Below are 23,546 nucleotides of genomic sequence, written 5' to 3' on the forward strand. Positions count from 1 at the left end.
TCTGTTCCCCCAAACCCTCCATGCCCCGCGAACACCTCCAGAGGCCCCGCTCCAGCCTCGCCCTCTGCGCCAAAACCTTCGGCTACTCTTGTTGAATGAACAAAATAACGTTTACGTCAACTTTAAGCTTTTAAAATTCATTTAAGGAGAAATTTCTTTTCCAAGCAAAGGTAGAGTCGTTGAAATGGAAAAGAAGACCATTCTAGAGAAAAGACAAGTTAGACAGTGGAAACATGTTTTGCGGTAAGATACATGGCCAATTCCAACCCCAGGCGCCTCGGCCTCACTTCTTGCCGCCCTTGGCAGGTGACCCCTTGGCAGGTGACGGTGGTTGCGGCGGTACCGCTGCCCTCCCCTCGCCTGCTTCCCCTGGTTTTTCTCCTTCCTTTGGCTTTTTGCCCTCTTTATCCTTTCCCAAAGGAATCGGCACATGCATTTTGACATTCTTGACTTTGAAGTGTTTCTTTTGAAGACAAGCATCTATTAAAGCAAAAAGTGCAGCCACACCGATAAGGATCTGGGAAACAAAAGAATCCTCGTTACTTGTGCTTTTCCTTCCAAAGCGGTCACAGTTCCTTCCCGGCTTGTGGCTTGTGATTGTCCGTAGGTGCTGTTTAACCCCTCCCCTTGACCCCTCAAACTGCCAGACCCCAGAGAGACTTTGGGTTTGCCCCTCCCTGGCCTCAGCTCCCCGATTCTGATCCCCATCCCTGTAGCCAGTCACCTCACCACATTTTCTTTCCCTCTTTGGACCCCGCCTGGGTGGGGCCCTTCACTCTGGGGCCGGCAGGCAAGCTTCTGGGGGGAAGCTCTTAGCTGGGTGGGCTCCTGGACATCATCTTCCTTTCAATGGCTTCTCCCCCGGAAACGTTGACCCAATTTACCTTTAAACTTTGCTTGGATCCTAAGATTTTGTGAAAAGAGACCCTTTTCCTTAGGGGGAAATAACCATTCTCCAAATGAGGTGATTTCTGAACAAGTAAATAGCCCAACATGAAAGACTCACCACACCATAAATGTAGCGCATTGGCATGGTTTGCTGAATTTTCACGGCAAAGATGGCGGCCCCCACGAGGAAAGTACTGGAGAACAGGTCATTGAGAAGGTCCTGAAAGCATGGGAGAGATGAGTCGGCCTTAGAGATGAGGCCCCGTCAACACCAGACCTGGCCTAGCTTCCTCCAAAGGAAATGGTTTTCAAACTTCTGCCTGATTTAAAAAATATATATAGGAAGATGAATATTTACTGGGCTAGGTGGACATATCTGTGGCCTACCAGCTGGACTCTTTGAGTTGAGACACAAAATCCAGGATGCTTAACTGCCTTTACGGGCTGCCTCGGCTACCATCCCGTCTGTGAAATCACACATTTGGTGGCTATGTTTTCCCCCCACTTAAATAAATGCATGACTCTCCAACTAATTGATGTCCCGCTTGGGTACCACCTCACAACATCTTTCTACTCTGAAGGCCAGCTCCTCTTTCTGAATCCAGGGTGGGCTGTGTTGCTGGCAGGAGGTTCTGTTGGACTCTGGTCCTTCACTGGGAGCCTGGCAGCTGCCTCTTCGCCCCCTACTCATCCCTTCCCCCACCTTACTTCTTAGACACCGACCCCCCCTCCCCCCCACCCCGCCTTTGCAAGGCCATGTCACTTCCTCCATCATCCACTCTCCTTCCCGTCCCTTGCGGCCACAGTCCTGCCCTAGCTCCATATTCGTTTCCTTTACCCTATACTGACAAGGTCCAGATGTTCCCAGACTGGGCAAAAGGGCTGCCTCCCATGCTGCCTTCCCCTCAAATACCACCCACTGTCACTCCCTGGCACAGCCAAACTTAACTCAAAGTTGGCCAAACCATGGCCACAGCAAGCCGGCTTCCTCCCCCATCACTCCTGGGGTGATGCTGGCCCAGAGCTTGCGCATCCTCTTAATCCCATGGGCAGCAGCTGACTCTGCAGTGCTGGGTGACACCCATCTTTCCCCTTGATTTCTCTGATGCCATTTTCTGGGGGTTGTACTTCCCTGGCCACTTTGTCTCAGGCCTTTTCTTTTCCTCCTCATTTTGGATTTTAACACACTTCATACAGAAAATAATAGAACATCCCATCCCCAATCCCACCTCCACCAGCCGTGACCCACTGAGATTAAACAGATGTTAATGTCTTGCAATATTTGCCTCAGGGCTCTCAAAACAAAAACAAACCATAAACAAAAAAACTTTGTGGAATGAGCTACAGTCTTACCATTCCATCCCTTTCCCTGCCTTCTGCATGTGTTCCAAGTCTATGGGTAGTCTTCCCAAGTACACAGTAGTATTTTCCTCCATATTATATATTCATAAACAATATATACTATTTTGTGTTTCAAAAATTTAAATAAAAAGATATATCTTATAGCACATGCTTTTTAAACTTTTTAAACTTGAAAAAACCTTTTTTTGAGATTTACCCATTTTGAGAAATATATGAGATTGAGATTAATGAGATTGAATTCTTTGATTTTAGCTGATGTATGAATAAACCAAACTGGAGACATTAGGGTGTTTCTCCCTTTTAGGAAATTATTATTGCCAACTGTGCCTGCAGTGAACACTCTTGTCTGTGCCTCCCATGCACATCTTTTCCTTGTTGAGGTATTGCCAAGTTTCTCTCTAAAGGGCTTGTGCCAGTGTCCACTCATGCCCGCAAAGGTATAGGGACTCCTGTTTCCCATGTCCTTGCCAAAGCCCAGGATTACCATGCTCATTTATTTCTGCCCATCTGGTGAATCGAAATGGTACCTCATTGTTGTTTTAATTTTCTGATCGCTGGTTACTAATGAAGCATTTTTAAAAACGTTTTAGGCAGTTGGGTTTCCTGTCTATTCATATCCCTTACCCCATTTTTCTATTGGCTTGTTTTAAAAATTTTGTTTATGATGTCTTCTGTTGTAAAGTTTTAATTTTAATGGTATGCATAGTTTCTCTTTCTCTCTCTTTCTCATGGTCCCAAGAACATTTATTAAATACTCCATTCAGCTGTGTTATGCCACCTCTGTCATATGCCAAGTTGCCATATGTATGTAGGTCTATTTCTGGGTTCTCTTTTTTATTCCTGTATTAGTCTGCTCAGGCTGCCATAACAAAATGCCACAGACTGCGTGGCTTAAACAAGACATTTATTTTCCCACAGTTCTGGAAGCCAGAAGTCCATGATCAAGGCGCCAGCAAATTCAGTTTCTGGCGAGGACTCTCTTCCTGGTTTGCCTGGGTGCCTTCTCACCATTTTCTCATATGGCCTTTCCATGGAGAGGAGGTAGGGGGAGGGATAGGGGAGAGGAAGGGGGAGGGAGGTCTCTGTTGTCTTTTTTTATAGGGACGTTAATCCTATCAGACCCTTAGGATCTCATTTAATCTTAATTACCACTCTGGAGGCCCCATAGGCAAGTATAGCCACACTGGGGATTAGGATTTCAGCATATGAATTTTGGGGGTACACAAACATTCAGTCCATTAGTCTTTGTCAACCCCTGAGCTAGTACCAAAGCTTTATAAGTAATTCCAATATGTCGTTGGGTGAGTCCATCCTTATAATTCTTTTCATTCTTCCATAAGAATTTTATTTATTTATTTTAAAAATACATTTATTTATTTATTTTTAGCTGTGTTCGGTCTTCGTTTCTGTGCGAGGGCTTTCTCTAGTTGCGGTGAGCGGGGTCCATTCTTCATCGCGGTGCGCGGGCCTCTCACTATGGCGGCCTCTCTTGTTGCGGAGCACAGGCTCCAGACGCGCAGGCTCAGTTGTGGCTCACGGGTCCAGTTGCTCCGCGGCATGTGGGGTCTTCCCAGACCAGGGCTCGAACCCGTGTCCCCTGCATTGGCAGGCAGATTCTCAGCCACTGCGCCACCAGGGAAGCCCCATAAGAATTTTAGAATCACCTTGCAAAGTTCCACAAACAACCTCTGTTATAAAATTTCATTTAATGTGGAGATTGCTTGGGAATGAAATTGACATCTTTATGATAGTAGCTCTTCACATCTGTGAATGTGGTATATTTCTTCTCTTACTTAGATTTTTCTTCTATGTCCATTAACAAAATGTCATAATCTCTATGTAAAGTTTTACAATCTTTGAACGGGTGTATTCTCAGACACCTGTAGTTTCTGTTGCTGTTTTAAATGGTTTCTTTGAAAAGCCATATTTTCTCATTATTTGTTGCTGGTATTCAGGAACACTATTTTTGTTTTTTGTAACCTTGTGGAACTCAATCAGTTCTAGTAATTTGACTGTAGATTCTTAGATTCTCTGTGTAGAGAATCATATTATCAGGGAGTAATGCTAGTTTTTTTCTCCTTCCCAATCCATATACCCTTTGTTTTTCTTGTCACATTGTACTAAGATCTTTAGCACAATGTCAAATAGAAGTGGGGATAATAGGCATCTCTAAGGAAACGCTTCTAACATTTTACCATGAAATGCAATGTTCATTTTAGGTTTGGGTGGTTTTCTGTTATTAAGTTAAGGAGGTTCCCTTTTTTCCTAGTTTGCCAAGAGTCTTCCAAAAATTAGTATTGAATATTACTAAATAGTTTTCCTACAGCTTATGAGATGATTAAATGGTTTTCTCCTTTAAATAAAAGATGGTGAATTATGTTAACAGAATTTTGAGACAAAACCACCTTTACATTCCTTGCAGATGCCCTGCTTGATCCTGATGCATTGCTTGCTTATATATTGCTTGATTTAGTTTGCTAGTATTTTATTGAGAATTTTTATGGCTGTATTCAAATAATATAGGCCTATAGTTTACTTTCCTTACTATGTCTGGTTTTAAGATCAAAGCTTTACCAGATGGTACAACATATTATAACCGCCCCCCCTTTTTTTAAGAGAAAAAGGGACAGACAAGTGGAACTGAATATGAATCTAGAAATGAACTGCATATGGGATTTTATTCTTTTATTTTTTTTTGGCCACACGACGTGGCATGGGGGATTTTGGTTCTCCAACCAGGGATCAAACCAGTGCCCCCTGCAGTGGAAGCGTGGATTCTTAACCACTGGACTGCCAAGGAAGTCCCACGTATGGGATATTAGCATTTAACAAAAATGCCATTTCAAATCAGTGGGGGAAGTTGTACTATTCAGTAAATGAATAAACTGAGTGATAGGGTGGAACAGCTGGAGAGCCATCAGGATACAAAGCTGGAGCCATGGTTCACACCATATACCAAAATGACTCCAAATAAAAGATTTAAATGTAAAAAATGAAACAAGTGCCAGATGAAAACATGGATGGATTATTTTATACCCTGTTTTTCTATTTCTTTTTGAGTCAATTTTTGTACATCATATGTTTTTCTGGGATATTATCATATTATAATTTATTGGCATAAAAGTTCGTATTTTCCCTGTGATCTTTAAAACCTCTTCTTTATACTAATATTTTTCTTTGTTCTCTTTTTTTCTTATGGTTTATCTACTTTATTAGTCTTTTCAAAGAATTAGATTTTGGTTTTATTAGTCATCACTATGAATCTTTGTTTCCTATTTTATTAATTTTAACTCTTTGACATTGCTTTCTTAATTCCTTTTTTTTGTTGTTGTTTTGTTTTGTTTTGGTACCTCTTTTTAAAAAAATTTTATTTATTTTTTTATACAGCAGGTTCTTATTAGTTATCCATTTTAGACTTATTAGTGTATACATGTCAATCCCAATCTCCCAATTCATCCCACCACCATCACCACCCCAAGGCCCCTCCTCGCCCCACTTTCCCCCCTTGGTGTCCATACATTTGTTCTCTACATCTGTGTCTCAATTTCTGCCCTGCAAACTGGTTCATCTGTATCATTTTTCTAGGTTCCATGTATATGCGTTAATATACGATATTTGTTTTACTCTTTCTGACTCACTTCACTCTGTATGACAGTCTCTAGGTCCATCCACGTCTCTACAAATGACCCAATTTCGCTGTAATAAATTGGCTGAGTAATATTCCATTGTATATATGTACCACATCTTCTTTATCCATTCTTCTGTCAATGGACATTTAGGTTGCTTCCATGTCCTGGCTGTTGTAAATAGTGCTGCAGTGAACTTTGGGGTGCATGTGTCTTTTTGAATTATTGTTTTCTCTGGGTATATGCCCAGTAGTGGGATTGCTGGGTCATATGGTAATTCTATTTTTAGTTTTTTAAGGAACCGCCATACTGTTCTCCATAGTGGCTGTATCAATTTACACTCCCACCAACAGTGCAAGAGGGTTCCCTTTTCTCCACACCCTCTCCAGCATTTGTTGTTTGTAGATTTTCTGAGGATGCCCATTCTAACTGGTGTGAGGTGATACTTCATTGTAGTTTTGATTTGCATTTCTCTAATAATGAGTGATGTTGAGCAGCTTTACATGTGCTTCTTGGCCATCTGTATGTCTTCTTTGGAGAAATGTCTATTTAGGTCTTCTGCCCATTTTTGGATTGGGTTGTTTGTTTTTTTAATATTGAGTTACATGAGCTGTTTATATATTTTGGAGATTAATCCTTTGTCAGTTGCTTCATTTGCAAATATTTTCTCCCATTCTGAGGGTTGTCTTTTCATCATGTTTGTAGTTTCCTTTGCTTTGCAAAAGATTTTAAGTTTCATTAGGTCCCATTTGTTTACTTTTGTTTTTATTTCCATTACTCTAGGAGGTGGATCAAAAAAGATCTTGCTGTGATTTATGTCAAAGAGTGTTCTTCCTATGTTTTCCTCTAAGAGTTTTATATTGTCCGGTCTTACATTTAGGTCTCTAATCCATTTTGAGTTTATTTTTGTGTATGGTGTTAGGGAGTGTTCTAATTTCATTCTTTTACATGTAGCTGTCCTGTTTCCCCAGCACCACTTATTGAAGAGACTGTCTTTTCTCCATTTTCAGGACTGGCATGTTGTCCTCTTTACAACTCTATCTCCGCTCTGATAACCTCATCTTTACTTGACCATCTGCAAAGAGCTTATTTCCAAATAAGGTCATATTCACAGATACTGGGAGTTAGGACATCAACATATTTGGGGGGTACATAATTCAACTCATAACAGATAGCAAATTTAAAAGATAGACTTCTTGGTGGACAGTTTGTTTTCCTTTAAGGACTTTAAGCACATCATTCCACTCCTTCAGGCCTCCATGGTGTCTGATGAGAAATTGGCTGTTAATCTTATCAAGTGTCCCTTGTACAAGATAAGTTGCTTCTCTCTTACAACTTTCAAGACTTTCTCCTTGTCTTTGGACAGTTATTATAATGTGTCTCAGTGTGGATCACTTTGAGTTTATTCTACTTGGTGTTTTTTGGATGTGTAGACTCCTGTCTTTTACCAAATTTGGAAAGTTTTTTGGCCATTATTTCTTTGAATATTCTTTCTGTTCCTTTCTCTCTCTCTTCTTTTGGGACTCTGCCTATGTTAGTATGCTTGATGGTGTCCCATGGGTGTCTTAGGCTCTTTTCATTTTTTTCCTTCATTCTTTTTTTCTTTCTGTTCCTCAGACTGAATAATCTCAATTGACCTGTCTTCAGGTTCACTGATTCATTCTTCTGCCTGCTCAAATCTGCTGTTAAACAACTCTAGTGAATTTTTCACTTCAGTTATATTACTTTTCAGCTCCAGAATTTCTATTTGGTTTCTTTTTAAACTTCTCTTTACTGACATTCTGTATTTGTTCATGAATTGTTCTCCTGGTTTCCTTTAGTTCTTTGAGCATTTTAGAGACAGTTGATTTAAAGTCTTTGTCCAGTAAGTCTAATATCTGGGCTTCCTCAAGGACAGTCTCTATTAATAATTTTTTCCTGTGAATGGGCCATACTTCTTTCTTTGTGTGCCTTATAATTCTTTGAAAACTGTACATTTTGAATATTATAATATAGTTACTCTGGAAATCATATTGCCTCTCCTCCCCAGAGTTTGTTGTTGTTGCTTGTTGTGAGTTAAAGTCACTTGTATGTTTAATAATTTTTCCTAAACTATGTTTTGAAAGACTATTCTTTCTCTTGTGTGGCCCCTGAAGTCTTTGTTTTTCACTAGCTTAATGGTCAGGTAGTGATTTGATGGAGATTTCCTTAAATATTTGGAAACAAGTCTTTGCAGATTGCCTTTGTGTTGGGGCACTCCTTCAACACGTCTCCAGGATGTTTAGAGCTCTTAGTTTTTACTTGCTGCTTGTGCAGGGCCTAAAGGTCAGCCAAAGGTGAAAGCTTAGGGTTTTTTTCTGGGCATGTGTCCAGCTTTGGGCACGTGCAGTCCTTCTAGATTCCCTGGTATAGGTGGGAGCTTTTCAAAGCTCTTATTCTCCCAAGCATCTGCTTCCCAAACTTCTGGTCTGCCTACTTCTTGGGAAACCTTGCCCCGGGTGGCTATGGTTAGTATATACGCCTTTCAATGCTTTAACAAATGCTATCTAGGAGACTGCTTCAGCCCTGAGAAAACTCTGAGGCAGGTGAAACAAAGGCAAGTCCCTGGCTAATCCCTCAGGGAGCCACCAGACAGGTCAAGCACACAACTCTAATTCTTTGGGAACAAGGTTTTTTTGTGTTTTTTTGCGGTACGTGGGCCTCTCACTGCTGTGGCCTCTCCTGTCGTGGAGCACAGGCTCCGGACGCACAGGCTCAGCGGCCACGGTTCACGGGCCTAGCCGCTCCGCGGCATGCGGGATCTTCCCGGACCGGGGAATGAACCCGTGTCCCCTGCATCGGCAGGCGGATTCTCAACCACTGCGCCACCAGGGAAGCCCAGGAACAAGGTTTTTATTGTTCCGTCTGCCACCAGCAAGGAATGTGGCCAGGAATGTGGGCTGTCTTCATGGCCACTGACCAGCTGGGGATTAAGGGATGGCAGGCAGGTTAAGTAAAATGCTACAACATTCTCTTACCAAAATTCAACAGCCTCTTTCTTCATTGAGCATTCTCCTGTTTTATTTTGTTTTGAATTAGATTCCAGAGTTCTGAAAAAGTCGATTCTGACAGTTTTTGAGAACCTAATCATTGCTTTAGTGGAAGGACAGAGATTTGGAGTTCCCTACTCTGCCGTTTTTAGTGATGTCACTCTTATTAAATCTGGCAGGTTCTCAGTCACTATCACTTTGAATATTTCTTCTCTATTATCTTGTGTGTCTTCTTCTGGAACTCCTATTAGGCTTATGATGAACTTTCTCATTCCATATTCTGTGTTTCAACTTCTCTCTTTCATATTTTCTCTCTTTATCTGTCAGTACTATAATCTGGGTAATTTCCCCACATCCTTCAGCTCATTACTTCCCCAGCTTTTGTCTGATATGCTTTTTAACCCATTTATTGACATTTTTATTTCAATAACTATATGTTCAATTCTAGACATTGTATCTTGTACTTAAAAAAAAATCTGTCTGTTCCATCCTAATAATGTCTTATTCTTTTCTTAGGGCTTTTATTTATGTCTTTATAATTTAAGTGTATCTTAAATTATTTTCAGACAGTTCTTTTTTTTTTTTTTTTTTTTGCGGTACGTGGGCCTCTCACTGTTGTGGCCTCTCCCGTTGCGGAGCACAGGCTCCGGACGCACAGGCTCAGCGGCCATGGCTCACGGGCCCAGCCGCTCCGCGGCATGTGGGATCCTCCCGGACCGGGGCACGAACCCGTGTCCCCTGCATCGGCAGGCGGACTCTCAACCACTGCGCCACCAGGGAAGCCCAGACAGTTCTTTTATTATCTCATATTTTCAGGGTTCTAATCCTCCCATTTCTTATTTTTGCTGGTTCTTGATTCTTAGTCATGGGCATTTAAAAATCAGGTGTTTTGTAGTTTTGAACTGTGAGTTGAGTTTTGTACACCACCCCACCCACCCATATCTGTCCTGTGAGAATCTCTTTATGCTTTGATTATGATTTTGCATTTGTTTTTCAGGAGTCCCATGGATTTCTTCAGAATACCATCAAATTGGGATCGATTTTTATGCCAGTTCCCAGGCACTACATTTTCTAAGCTACATGAAGGTTTCTAGGCTGAAGGTAGGAAAAACTGAAACCAAATCTGTACAAAGTGTAGGCTCAAGGTTTGTATTTCTCAAGGTGGTCTTTTTTTGCTTTTCCCCACTCAAAACTCGGGCAGAGATGAACATGCTTTCTTGTTCCTCTGTGTGGGTGAAAGGTATCCTCTCTGTCTTTTCCCTTAGGGTGCAGTCTTTGCAGGGTACTGGCCTTATGCAGGATTCTCAGTTCTAAATTCCCACTTTGCTTGGGACCAAGGCCTCAACTCCTAACTGGAGAGTATATGAGAATCCATATTCTAGGTTCCTGGGATAGTATCTCGTGGGTCATTTCCACCCACACTGAAGCAGCTGATTTGTCACTGCTCCTGTTTTCCATTTCTAGCACCTCTGTGTTTCCTCTTCTTTTTTTTGCCAGCTCAGCCATTCAGTTAAAGCAATAGTGTTTACATTTCCCCTAGTAGTTTTAGGTAAGAACAGCAGGAGGATTTTCAGGGTTCAATGATTTTTCATCTTGCTGGAACTAAAAGTATCTTCTCAAGCACCTTGGCTGGGAATGTGTCCTCTGCCTGTCCCTTCACTTTGTCCTCTGCTTATCCATCTCCCAGGAGTCTTATATGGCCCTCTTTTCCTTTCTCCTGATACTGGGAGTCCTCATCTATCCCACTGAGACCTATGGATCCTTGGACCCTAATAACTTTTAATAAGTAGGCAGGACAGAGTGTAGTTAGGGACTCAAGACTCTACTGATAAAGCTGGGTTTGAATCCTTTTTCTGCCACTTACTGCCTGATTTACCTGGGGGCAAGTTACTTAGCCATTCTGAACCCATTTCATGTATAAAGTGAGTGAAACAGTGAGCACAGGCTCTGGAGGCATGCTGTGAATGTGCAATGAACAAGGGACCTTGGGTTAGTTGGGAGTTAGGTAGGTAAGCTTTGTGATTACAGAGGTAATGGGCAGGGATTCAAGTCCATGAGTCTTCAGGCACAGCATCAAGGGCTTTACTTTTACTCCTAAGGAACAATCTCACACAAGATTATTACTGTCTTCATGTTACAGATGAGGAAACAGAGTCTGGAAGTGGGTGGTAACTTACCCAGCTCAGTCCCATTCCAGTGGATGACTGCTTCGGGCTGAACATCCTTCTGGGCTTAACATCCCTTGCAGGGATAGTCACTGGAGATCTGAGGCTGCTTTAGATGTGACTTTTTTTTTTTTTAATTCTCATTTTATATTACTGATTTTTTTCTTTGAATTCTGGGGATGGGGTACCGTCAGAGTGGTCTTTCCAGTCAAGTGTGAGCTGGCACAGGGGTTGGAAGGAACCGCTGGTTGCTACACCTCCCCTGCTCCCAAGGAGAGCAAAGCCTCAGGAAGGCAAAGACTCCTTCCTTTGACCACCAGGTAGGAAAGAGGCCCTCCACCCCCAAGCTGGGCTTTCTGGAAGCCTTTTCTACCTAACTTCAGCTGCCCCTGCTCTGGCCCCACTGGAAGGTCTGAGCCCATGCCCGGAGCACAAATAAGGGAGATGAGGCGTATCTCTCTGTTCAGTCACTTTCCAGGTGCCAGGATACACGCGTGAACGCACACCAGGCTCAGGCACTCCCCACCGCCCCTCACTTACAGAAATGGGCCACAGGATGAAGCGCGCGTATCTCTGGATGGCGAAGGTGTAGATAATGATGAAGAAGATGAGGATGGACAACTCCATGGTGATGATGAGTGTCAGGTTGGGGTGCACAATGGTCCCCTTGAACATCATCAGTGAACCTATTAGGCAGCCCTGCTGGGAGACATGTCCTTTGAGCCACGGCAGACGGCTCGGGCCAGAGGAGGCCTCGGGGAGCCCGCTCCTCCCTCTGCCCGTCTTTGGGCACTCCCTGCACCCCCCAGCCCCACCCAGGGATACGGGCCCACTTACCAAGATAATGAGCTTGACCTCAGCGTACCCCATAAGCCAGAACTCTCTATTGCTGTCCTTGAATTCCCACGTGTAACGGCGACGCCCCTTCCTCGTTCCCACTTCATCGCCCGGAGGAGGGGCCGCCCCCGGCGCGGCTGCGGCTGCGGCTGCGGTGGCCGGGCCCGGGGCCGGGGCCGGGGCCGGGGCTGGTGCGGCCTTGCGTTTGCCCTTTTTGCCTTTGTCAGCCATGTTGCCGTGGAGTTCTCAGCTTCTCACGGCCTGCCCAATTTTTGCTGTTCCCTGCCAGGCCTGGCCTTTGAGCGAGCCGAATGCCCACCGACCTGCTTAGAGGCCGCGCTCAGCCAACGGCCGGGAAGGACGAGCGAAGGCCAGCGCTTAGCGCGCTCTCGACGCGCACCTAGTCTCCGCACGCGACTCCTCTCCGTCCAGACGCGCCCCCGCGCCCGGCAGCAAGCGCCTCGAGTGTCCGCGGACGCCCAGACCCTGCGCGGGAGCCCCCGCCCCCACGCCGGCTCCGGTGGTGGTCCCAACTCCACGCGGAGCGCTCCCCACGCGGAGCACTCCCCACGCGAGGCCTCTGGGGGCTGCCGGGGGCTGTAGCCGCTGCTCCCGCCTTCGGGTCGGGTTGGCTGAAACTGTGGCCTCCTGGGGCGGTCGCGCCCAGAGCCCCGCGGGCGCATTGGCACTCGCCTGAAAATGTAACGCGACTTTTACACAAGGCAGCACGAGCAAGCAGAAGTGTTCCGGGTTTAGCAGCCCTGATTTTACCATCACATGTGGGCTGAAATGGGTGACAGCGTGCGAGCTCAGCGGCGGGAGGGAGAAGACGATGGTGCTTGTGAAGGTGCCCGCGACGGTGCCCGGGAGGGTGCTTCCGAGGGTGGCTCCGACAGGCCGCGTTGCTTCATGGTTGCCCTTGTAGGTGCCCTTGGGCTTCCCCTTGGGGGTACCCTTGAGGGTGAGATGGGTTCCTGGGCGGGGGAGGCACTGGTTTTGGTTTCGATTCCCAGAGCTTTTTTCATGGTATTCCTCATCGTCTTGGTGACCACAGTCGCATCGATGAGACACGCGATTGCCGCTGTGAGACACAGGGACTGTCAGACACAAGACCATATGCGGGAAGGAAAGACGGGGTTATTCTGCAGCTTCTTAGCAGCCTGTCCTCCCTATCCGGGCGGCGGGCGTGCGGCCTCCTGTCCCCCTTTGACCCTCCACTACCTTCCTGGTGTCTGCCCAGTTGGCTGCTGCAGCCCATTCTGGCATTCCCAGAGAAAGGGTTTTTGGAAATGGTCTTTTCTGCCAGTGACGGCCTTGCCTAAGGTCTGAGGCACCAGGATGAGAGTAGGGCACTGATCCTAGGAGGCTCCGGGTGGCTGTGGGGTCCTGAGAAGGCCCCTCAGTGGAAAGGACTCTTGGGCTATGTTTGAAAAGGCAGGAAGGAGTTTCCAAGGGGACCAACTGGGAGGAGAACTCCAGGTACTGGACAGGGGTCTCCAAGGAATCTGGTGTGGCTGAGACGTATGGAGCCGGTGAGGGTGGGGGCAGAGTTGAGGCTGGGGAGGTGCAGGATCTGGGACTTCATCAAGAGGGGAGGGGAGGTTCCAGATTCAGAAAGCCCACTTGTCGCAAGGTGAATGGAAAGCGAACCAGGCTGGCGGCAGGGAGACCAGTGGAGGGTGGTAGCAGCCCCTGCCATCCAGGTAAGGATTGATGGAGACCAGGGCGTGGGAGCTCCTGGCAGGTAGGAGAAGGCTTGGTGGCTGAGTTAGCAGATGGGGGTCAGCAGGCTACAACACCCTAGATTCCAAGTGCTCCCCAGCTCCTGTCTGCCTTGTATGTTTCTCTTTACGGTCACTTAATCCCTGGCTGCCTTCATGAACTTTTCCTAGATAGGTCTTGCTCTAGCTAATCTGTGAGCTCCCTAAGGGGGAAGGGACTCTATCTCCAACACTGAGCTCAGGCGCAGTCCAATGGGATCGACAAATATTTACTGATCATAGAATGAATTCAAAGAACTTAAACTTTTTTTTTTCTGGATTAATTTCTGTTCCCATAGCTTAACTTCTTGAATCAAAGTCTCACCACCCCATTCCACACCCCGTATCTTCCAAGCATTTAATCTGCCATTTCTTGTGGTCTTCATATGATGAGGATTTGTCCCAGCCTTGTGAGCCAGGGTAAGGTATTTAACCTCAGTTCCCGTATCTGTAAAAATGAGAGTTATAAAGATTAAAACAGAACGTGCCTAGCCTGGTGTGGGAACTTCTTTTCCTTCCTCAACCAGGCTGAGTCGCTCACTTTTGACAATGCACTTTTTCTTTTCTACAATCATTTTTTTCTTGTGATTTAAAGTATAATTTTCTAGTCCGGAAAAGTCAAAATCCTATTTATAGATAAGAACATCTTAAAAAAAAAAAAAGAACATCTTGTTGCAACATTTAAAAAAATAGTGTGTATGATTTTCAAAAGAGGTTCTGTAGATTTGTTTTTGTACCTATTTGGAGAATGAGCTTAGAGTTTGTGCAACTTCAAATCTTTTGAAGAAGTCAGCACAAGAAAGAGAAAGGGTGGTGGTGGGGATGGTGTTCTATAAATGAAATAATGATAGTCTGCCAGTTTCCCTTTTCCAAAGAGTCTTGAAATACTGATCTTAAATGGAGTCATGAAGGCCTCTACTTACCCCTTCAACGCAGAATAAATGACTTCTTTCCTTTTCTTCCATCGCCAAGATGGCAACTACGAAAAGGAACACAGCAGTAATGAAACTGTTGATAAGATCCTGCAATACAGAATTGAAAATTGTCAACTTCACATGAAAATGTAATTTTATAAAATATTTAAATTGGTCAGTTACCCATCTAAGGATGGATGCCTTTTAAAAACTTTCCCTTTGAGGAACCCTCCTACACTGTTGGTGGGAATGTAAATTGATACAGCCACTATGGAGAACAGTATGGAGGTTCCTTAAAAAACTAAAAATAGAAATACCATATGACCCAGCAATCCCACTAATGGGCATATACCCTGAGAAAACCATAATTCAAAAAGAGACATGTACCACAATGTTCATTGCAGCACTATTTACAATAGCCAGGACATGGAAGCAACCTAAATGCCCATCAATAGACGAATGGATAAAGAAGCTGTGGTACATATGTACAATGGTATATTACTCAGCCATAAAAAGGAACGAAATTAGGTCATTTGTAGAGATGTGGATGGATCTAGAGACTGTCATACAGAGTGAAGTAAGTCAGAAAGAGAAAAACAAATACCATATGCTAACACATATATATTGTATCTAAAAAAAAAAAAAAGGTTCTGATGAACCTCGTTGCAGGGCAGGAATAAAGAGGTAGACACAGAGAATGGACTTGAGGACTTGGGGTGGGAGGGGGGCGAAGTGAGAGTGGCATCGACGTATATACACTACCAAATGTAAAATAGATAGCTAGTGGGAAGCAGCCGCATAGCACAGGGAGATCGGCTTGGTGCTTTGCAATGACGTAGAGGGGTGGGATAGGGAGGGTGGGAGGGAGGCTCAATAGGGAGGGGATATGGGGACATGGGTATGCATATGGCTGATTCACTTTGTTATGCAACAGAAACTAACACAGTATTGTGAAGCAATTATACTCCAGTAAAGATCTATTTAAAAAACAAAAAAAAAAAATCCAAAATAAACTTTCCATTTGATTAATATTAAGAGGAACTCTCAGCAGCATAACTCTTATATCTTCCAGAGACATGAGTTTATGTGATTATAAGGTTCTGGATAGAATCGTCAGCAGAAATGGGTTTAACTTAATTAAAGAACACTCTTAAAAAAAAAAAAAAGCTGACAACTTTTCCATCAGACTTTTTAAAAGTCATAGGAAAATGGGCAAGAAAAAACCCTAGAGGTCTAGGGGCCTCACCCATATTGACCCTCCATAAATGTGCTCTTATTGAAGTTTTGTATTTTCAATTAATGTAAATTCTGCCATCTATTCCATAATACATTTGTTTTAATATAAAAACAAAAATTTAGATGAACACTTTACTGATTTAATTCTACTTCCAAATCTGCAAATCAGCAGAACCGATACTTTGGAAGTTGGATCATATTTATTCTTTAGGGTCCCACGTCCCAAGAAGCAGGAACCCATCTGAGGAGCTAGCCTGATGTTCTGGAGTGAAAGTGACTTTCTCTCTTTCCTAAAACATGGCCAGAATTGAGTCTGCCCTGACATCTATAGGCTATCTGTGTTCTTTTTGGACATTGATACTGGGTTCTTCAAATGCTGGCCCAATCTGTTTCTTCATGTGCTAAATAAAGGATGAGGATGAGTGGGAGGGGGCACACTCCTGAGGATAAGCAGAGCCTGGGCTTTGGTAGCACAGTGATAATGAAAGAGAAGGTACTCACTGAGTCAGTGGCACCAGTGTTGGAGGATGAGTAAAACCCCGGGGTCCTTTAACCTCCATACGGCCCAGGTAACCAATCTGAACATTTTAAGTTTTTACGTCTTGGTGGCATGACTTGGTAGTGTCAGCTTGTCCGGTGCACTTGCTCAAACACAGCAAAGAGCCCTGCTGTCTGATCATAATGGGTCTAAGTGGAACTCCTCAGCGTGCCGAGCTCATTTAACCCTCACAAACACCCTCCAAAGTCAGTATGGCTAGGATCCCCATTTTAAGAAGATGTAACAGAGGCTTAGAGAAGTTCATTAAATTGACTATGATTGAGTATCTGCCAAGGAGTGGAGTCAGAACTCAACTCACTATTGCCTCCCATCAGGGACACCCAAATAAGGTGGAAATGATCTATCCCCCAAGGTTGGAAGTGCAGCAACCATCTTTGGCATTTTCTGTGGAATGGGTAATGGAGGGTCAAAATGGTATGGGACAAATAAGGACAAATAATTGGCCTGCCAATTCCTAGATGTATGACCTGGGGCGTGTTTTATCATCCCTCTGTGCCAACAGGCTAGGATCTTAGTTCCCTGACCAGTGAATGAATCTGTGCCCCCTGCAGTGGAAGTGTGGAGTCTTAACCACTGGACCACCAGGGAGTTCCCCCAACAGGCTAATTTTTTTAACATCTTTATTGGAGTATAATTGCTTTACAATAGCTAATTTTTAATATGGGGATAATGATTGGGATTCATTGCATTCATCTGAGGATTAAATGGCACAATGAATCTGAAAGCATCACATGAGGTGTAGTGGGAATGCATCAAAGTGTAGTTTCCTGATATCTGCCTTCAAGATAGTAAACTTTTCTGTGAACTTCAGGTGTTCTTCCTGTTGAGACTGTTGAGCAAGGAGCCCTGTTGTGGAATGGGACTTGCCTCTTGGAGAGGCACTAATGTCTGTTATTTGGGCGCCTGGTGAGTAACAGTGGAGGGGGCACGTGGTGCAGGGCTGGTGAGGGTTGGAAGTCAGCTCCAGTTGGGTTCTGTAGGCTGAGTGAGAGGTCTGCCCACACTGGGGCAGGTACAATGGTTTTCAGCTTTGCAGGAAGCATAGGATCTGAGGATTGTGTAAACCAAGATATCAAAAGATGTGAACAAGGACCCAAGCGGAGTGTAAACTTATAAAATTAAAAATTAACTAACTGCAGTCTAGATCATTGAGAATTTGGATGAATGCACACGAATAATGATGACAGTAACAAAACAAATGCAGACTCGGCCTCCCTAGCCAATTGTTGACTCCCTGTCGGAATTCCATCTCCTCGCTGGACCATTGGACATTATAGTTTACTGTGGTCCTTACCTGCAAGGAAGTGCTCTTCTGAACTGTCCCTTGGAAGTAATGCTTTCTTTGTACCTACCATTTCCATTGTAGCTCACATATCTTGAGCACTTACTATCTGTCACATACGGTGCCAAGGTGTTCATATGTGATCTCATTTGATTCTCACAACAAACTCTCATTATCCCCAATTTACAGATGGGTAAGCAACTTGCCTAGGGTTGCTCAGCCAGTAAGTGGCTATGACCCTCCTCAGTCTGACTTGAGAGCCCAAGGGTCTTCTCCTGACTAACACCCCCTCCCTTTTGCCTTAGACACAGACCCTCTGGTTGGCCTCATCTTTGACAAAGAGAAAGATACGTTCTCCCAGATGGGGTAAAACTACAGCTGAGTCTTGCCATGTGCGAAAGCACTTCTGGTTTCCCCATAAATGTCATCCTTACTCATCACCTTTTTTTTCTCCCTTTGACTAAATACCTTATTGACTCAAGTAGCTGCCTCTGACACAGTGAGAGATGGGTTTGTGACTTGACTATTATTTTTCTGTAAAGCCCCCAAACCATTCCCTGAGATAAACAAAATTGTATAGAATTAAAATTGGGAAAGAAAAAGATGCTTTGATGGTGAATCCTTTTTTTTTTTAAATCACTGAATATTAGGAAGAAGTCAAACATTTACACTTTGTTTCACAAAATGTGGTATCTGTAAGAAGGATGTATATACAATAAACATTATGCGGTATTTGTGCCTTGGAGTTCTCCAAACACATGGCAGAACCTGATCAGTCATCACCAGAATCTGAAGGGGACATTCTGAAGCTGATACCTTTTACTTATAAATGTAAAGATATTGCTGGTAGTTTTGGAATCATCCCTTCAATAGAGTTCTAGTTAAATATGTTTATTATGTTCTTTTTTCTAGATTGCTTTCTATTGGAAAAGACATCAGCTTGACCAGAACTCAGTTTCTCGGACTGTATGGGGAAATGCCTTCTTTACAGTGTAGAAGTGTTGAAAATATGGGCTATTCAGAAGACAATAATTATACTTCATACTTTTCTTGGGTACACAGATTGGTGACATAAGACTAGGGTGGGTAAAGTTGATAATGAAATCTAGCAATAAAGACAGTAACCCCACCACAGGTGGGGTGAGGAAAGCTGGCCACACCCTGGAGGACAGAAACAAGAAAAAGGCAGGGGCTTTGTATCACGCTCTGGGCTCCCATAGCTATCCAAAGAAAAGAGGATGCTCTCCCCCAAGGACAGAGGTAGCAAAAGGGGGCCTGGCTTTACCAGAGTCGCCCAGAGGTCTGCAGCTCTCCACAAGCTGGCCTGAGCTGCCCGTGACTGTGGGAACAGCTCCTCTCGTAGCACCTGCTTCATGCTTAGGAGACCCTGGCTCCTGCCTCTCCCTGAGACTCTTCCTGGATGCTCCCCCTGGACCCTCCAGCAAAGCACGGGGCCTTGAGGCTCTCTCCAGGTTTATGGCCGTGGACCTTTAGAGGGCTCCGGTCCTCCTGACCACAGCTGCTGTCGCGACCCCTAAAGGCTTGTACCCTGCCCTCCACTCCAGGAAAATCAATTCACCGTTCGTCGCACATTTTAAGGAAACCATGAGAAAATGGGAGAGGATTCAGAGAAGGTAAGATTTTGAGAATATGAGGAAGACAAAGATGTAGGGAGGGTGAAGATAAACCAGCACAAGGTTATAGGGCATAAAGTCTGGAAAAAGTCTGGGCTTTAGAGTCAGACAGACCTGGGCTCAAATCTGAGTTTCCATGTGCCTAGATACAACCACGGGCAACACAGTCTCTTTAATCCAGTTTTCTCATCTGTTAAAGGGGAATGGGGGACGACCACAACCTCACTGGGTTGTTGTGAGGATTAAATGAGGTAATCTATATGAAGAAGTATCTGGTGCGTGGCATGTGCTCAAAAACAGTTATTTTACCTTCTGCTCTTGAAAACTTCCATGGACAGAGATTTTAGTTTCCGCTCAGAAACCTCTCCATGGTTGTAGCTCTCCGGAACTGAGAGGGTCTTCCACGTGTCCAATTAAAGCTGCTCAGAGATTGCTTCCTGTGCTTTCTGCTGCTCAGCACTCTGTGGGACAGAGAGAGCTCAGCAGCCTTTCCAGAAAATCCCTCAGGTGCTTGGAGAAAGTATTTTGAGTTTTAGTTCAATAGCAACCAATCCTACCTTACAGTTTAAAAAAGGTTCCATAAAAATGTATGATGTGGAAGAGGCATGGGCTCGGAGTTAGGACGGTTCACGGTGCAAAAGATAAAAGGGTAAAAGCCACCCAACTGCCTCAGGGGGTCTGACCCACACTTTGTAGCGAATATATTTACTTTGTGGCAAGCCTTTTGTGATCTTTGCTTTAAACACATTTAAATGTTACAGGACCCCTATAGACAGCTCTTATCATCACACTTTTCCTTCTCTGAATTTCCAGGATGGGGAAACTGAGGCTAAAGTTCTCACAGCTAGTAAGGTGGCAGGGCCAGGAACTGGGTCCATGTCTGTATCTGGACAAAACTATGCTTCCTCTCCAGTCTGTGAGGATACAGAGCCTCAGAGTCTGGAATGAAAAGGATTTTTCTGAGACCTGAGGAATTAGCTTTGGGAATTTTTCAGTTGGTAAAGAGTATGAAATTCTGGAAAAAGCTATTGAAGAAGGCCATGCAGTGTCTTTTCCTGAATACTCCACCATACGGCACCCCTTTGGAAAAGCTGGACACTTGACACATGAAAAGTTTGACTCTTGCACTCTTTCAGGGCACACGTGACAGTTTTCTGCCACTTAGCCATGTTGTAGAAACATGCTTTTTCGGAGGGACGTTTGTAATCTGTTAGAGAGGGTGCTGTTTGACAAGTAGAAGAAGCACGTGCCGTTTTACAAGCAATACACTACTGAATACACTGAGTAAAATTTTCTTTGGGACCAGCTGCAAAGTACCGCGTGTTTAGGGCCGTAATGAGATGGAAGCAGGTGTGTGTGTTGGTTGTCCTATAGTTGGAGGGGTTCAAGGAATCCTTCTGAGCTTTAGGCTAGTTTCCTCTCTGGGATTAGGGTGACACTCTGTCATAGCTCAGCTATGTCCTTGTCCAGAGAGATCTCTCTGTTGTGCTCCCTTGAAGAGAGCCTTTACTGTGGGGCTGAGGGCAAAGCTTATATGAAAATTATGAAAATGAACACTTACAAGTAAGGACCAATGTAAATAAGTCATCGAGTGGTGAAGCGTTAGCATATATATTAGAATGAAAAAAAGAACGATGCAGGTTTCCAGGACTGTGATTGCTATATAGGACTCCTGGGCTTCAGCAATGATGAAACAAACTAGTGCCCCTATGAGAAGGCCCTGCAGTAAAAGAAACAGGATTTGTTTTAATGCAAATGAGCTATTAAAAAACAAAATAAAATAATAAATGATCAGACTGTAAATCTGATTATATTGCAATTGCCTGTATTGTTTTGCACATATATATTATTTTAAAAATTCCTTACATGTTTAAGAAATGAAATAACACAGACAAAAATTGCACACAGTACAGAAGCTTCCTTCTCCTCCCTCATCCCAACCCTAGTCTATCTCCTTAAAAGTAATCACTGTTAACAGTGTATATTTCATACCAGAAAGAATTGTGTATATACAGGTCAAGTAAAGTAAATATATATTGATTTTGATAGAAAGAGTGAGGTAGAGTCCCAGCTTTCTTTCTTTCTGAACAGCTGTTGATTATCCCAACATCATCTGTTGGGAAACACCACTGATCTGAAATCCAACCTTTATCATATACTAAATTTTCGTGTGTATTCGGGATGCTTTTGAAACTCTTTTCTTCTATTGAGTTGCTGATTTCTTTTCTAGTGCTTCTGAAATTATAAGCAACTCATTTTATGTTGTATTATTGTCTGACTTAGTCCCCCTTTCGGACTCATTCTCAGGTTGTTTATGTTTCTCATTTTTGTCTTGGTCAAGTTCCCGAAGCTAAGCCTGTTGGTATTTTAATTGGGATTTCCTTTAACTTATAATATGGAAAGATTACAAAATTTAGTCTTAACTCTTTAAGAACAAAGTATATCTTTCCAGTTATTTTAGTGGTTTTTAAAATATCTCTCAGTAGAGTTCTAAAGTTTTCTTCATATAGGTCTTTCAAATTTATTTCATTTAATCTTAGGTATTTTGTCATCTTGATTGCTATTGCAAAGAGAAATATTTTCTTCTATTTTCAGTTCTTGTTTGCTCATTTCTACTAATGAGTTAGTAGAATTTATCTTGTTCTAAATTGTTTCCCAGTTGATTTTATTTTTTAGATCTTTGATCATATCAGCTGTAAGAAATGATACATTTTGCCTCTTCTTTTCAAATATTCATACTTATTCCTTTTTCCTGTCTGATTGTGGTGACTAGTGGGCATCCTCTTTGTTCCTCATTTTAATGGGAATACTTCTGAGGTTTAATTATATATGATGCTGACTTTTGGGTTTATTTTTATAATGTCAGTGAAATATCTGTGTATTCCTATTTAACTGGTCTCTCTCTTCTTCCCTTGTTCACTTTTTTTTCACTCAGAGATGAATGTTGAATTTTGTCAAATGTGTTCTGTACCCTATTTGATAGTGTCCTAATTTTTTCTTTTACATATGGTGGATTAGTTTAATAGAGTCCTAATATTGAATCATCCTTATGTTTCTTCTTCATGGTGTGTTTTGAAGAAGCACTGATGAGCATTTTCTGTTAATATATTAATACTGCTGCTTTGATACAAGTGAGATTTCTATTTAGTTTTCTTTTTCTGAACTTGGTCAGGTTTTGATATCAGTGTTACACTGACTTTGTAAAAATAGCTCAGAAATGTTTCTTCTTTCTCTATTCTTTGAAAAAGTTTGAATAGTATCAGAACTGCATCCCATGAAGGTTTGAAAAGAGTTAACCTGTGAAAAAGTCTGGGCCTGACACATTTCTGAAAGATACTCATTCCCCACCTCTTTGATCCAATTATTCACATTTATTTGTTTTGCAAAGTGCTCTTGTGAATCCTTTCAGTTTCTTCGGGGTTTGCATTATTTTCCCTTTCTGGTTTCTAACTTTAAATATACGTCCTCATTTACCCCATTTTTTCCTGTTATATTGGCCAGTGGTTTATCAACTTTATTGGTCAAGTCTATTATTCTTGTTTGCTAATGTACACATTTCTGTTATTATCTCCATTGCTTCCCTAGTTCCCTTTGTGAGGGGAAACCTGAGGAATATAAAAGTGAGGGGTGGAGGGAAGCGTGCCAAATTTAGTAGCAAGGGTAGAGTGTGTGGCAGGAGCAAAGGGAGAGGAGGAAAAAAGGGGAGGCGAAACGATGTGGACCGGCAAAGGGAATTAGGGAAGTTTCCCCCAGGCGGCGCCCCTGGGAATCACTCACTCCCTGAGGCCGAAGCCGGCCTGCATCCGCCCTTGCATCCGCCCAGCGGGCCATCAGCTCTCTCTGCTCACCAGCCTAATGATCTTCAAGATTCCAGTGGGCGAGAAGAGAAAACGCTTGAGGCTGTCCCTGAATTTGGGCGGGACTTTGGCGCGGCCCTCAGCACGCTTTTGTATGGCCTTCTTCTCCCGCTGGCTGGGGAGCGCGGGTTGTGCAGTGGGCTTGAGTGTGGGTGCAGTGCGCCCTCGGGATGCTGAGGGCGCCGCGCTTGTGTCCCGCACCGAGCTTGTGGATGGCGCCGAGCGCTCGGGATGCGCCGCACGGGCGACGTTTACTGAGCGGGAGGGAGGCCCCCCGGATTTCGAGTCCCCCGAACGTGCGTTGTCGTCTTCAGGATTCATGGTGGACCCCCGGGCCTGGTGGTGTCTGACGGGCCCCTCGGCTCTGAGCCTGCACGGCGGCGGCCGGCTCTCCCCGGGGAACCAGCGTCGCGCCCCA

At 43.8% G+C, this 23,546-nt stretch overlaps 2 protein-coding genes across 2 annotated transcripts in view; both read right to left on the reverse strand.

The window, feature by feature from the left end:
• Nucleotides 1-283: 283 nt before the first annotated feature.
• Nucleotides 284-12,117, reverse strand: LOC112391475 (CKLF-like MARVEL transmembrane domain-containing protein 2). Its single transcript, XM_024732841.1, has 4 exons — nucleotides 11,887-12,117; nucleotides 11,590-11,748; nucleotides 1,007-1,108; nucleotides 284-517 (listed from the first exon to the last, which is right to left on the reverse strand). Exons 1-4 carry the CDS (start codon nucleotides 12,115-12,117, stop codon nucleotides 284-286), a joined length of 726 nt encoding a protein of 241 aa, XP_024588609.1.
• Nucleotides 12,118-12,524: 407 nt separating this feature from the next.
• Nucleotides 12,525-23,546, reverse strand: part of LOC112392032 (CKLF-like MARVEL transmembrane domain-containing protein 1) — a 25,406-nt gene continuing 14,384 nt past the window's right edge. The window contains exons 3-4 of the mRNA XM_024733575.1: nucleotides 14,570-14,668; nucleotides 12,525-12,983 (exon numbers count right to left, since the gene is read on the reverse strand). Coding sequence (XP_024589343.1) covers nucleotides 12,696-12,983; nucleotides 14,570-14,668 — 387 coding nt within the window. The 3' untranslated portion in view covers nucleotides 12,525-12,695. The remainder of the gene's footprint in view (nucleotides 12,984-14,569; nucleotides 14,669-23,546) is intronic.

The sequence above is a fragment of the Neophocaena asiaeorientalis genome, unplaced genomic scaffold, assembly GCF_003031525.2.
Source record: "Neophocaena asiaeorientalis asiaeorientalis breed wild unplaced genomic scaffold, Neophocaena_asiaeorientalis_V1.1 scaffold90, whole genome shotgun sequence".
Taxonomy (NCBI): domain Eukaryota; kingdom Metazoa; phylum Chordata; class Mammalia; order Artiodactyla; family Phocoenidae; genus Neophocaena; species Neophocaena asiaeorientalis.

Bases quoted from the DNA above. Each gene is read 5' to 3' on its own strand.
- LOC112391475 (XM_024732841.1), bottom strand. From the start codon at position 12,117: ATGGCTGACAAAGGCAAAAAGGGCAAACGCAAGGCCGCACCAGCCCCG. The intron at 1,109-11,589 runs GTAAGTGAGGGG...CCATGCTTTCAG, and splicing joins TCATCCTGTGGCCCATTTCT to GACCTTCTCAATGACCTGTT. The intron at 518-1,006 runs GTGAGTCTTTCA...TTTGTTTCCCAG, and splicing joins TGCGCTACATTTATGGTGTG to ATCCTTATCGGTGTGGCTGC.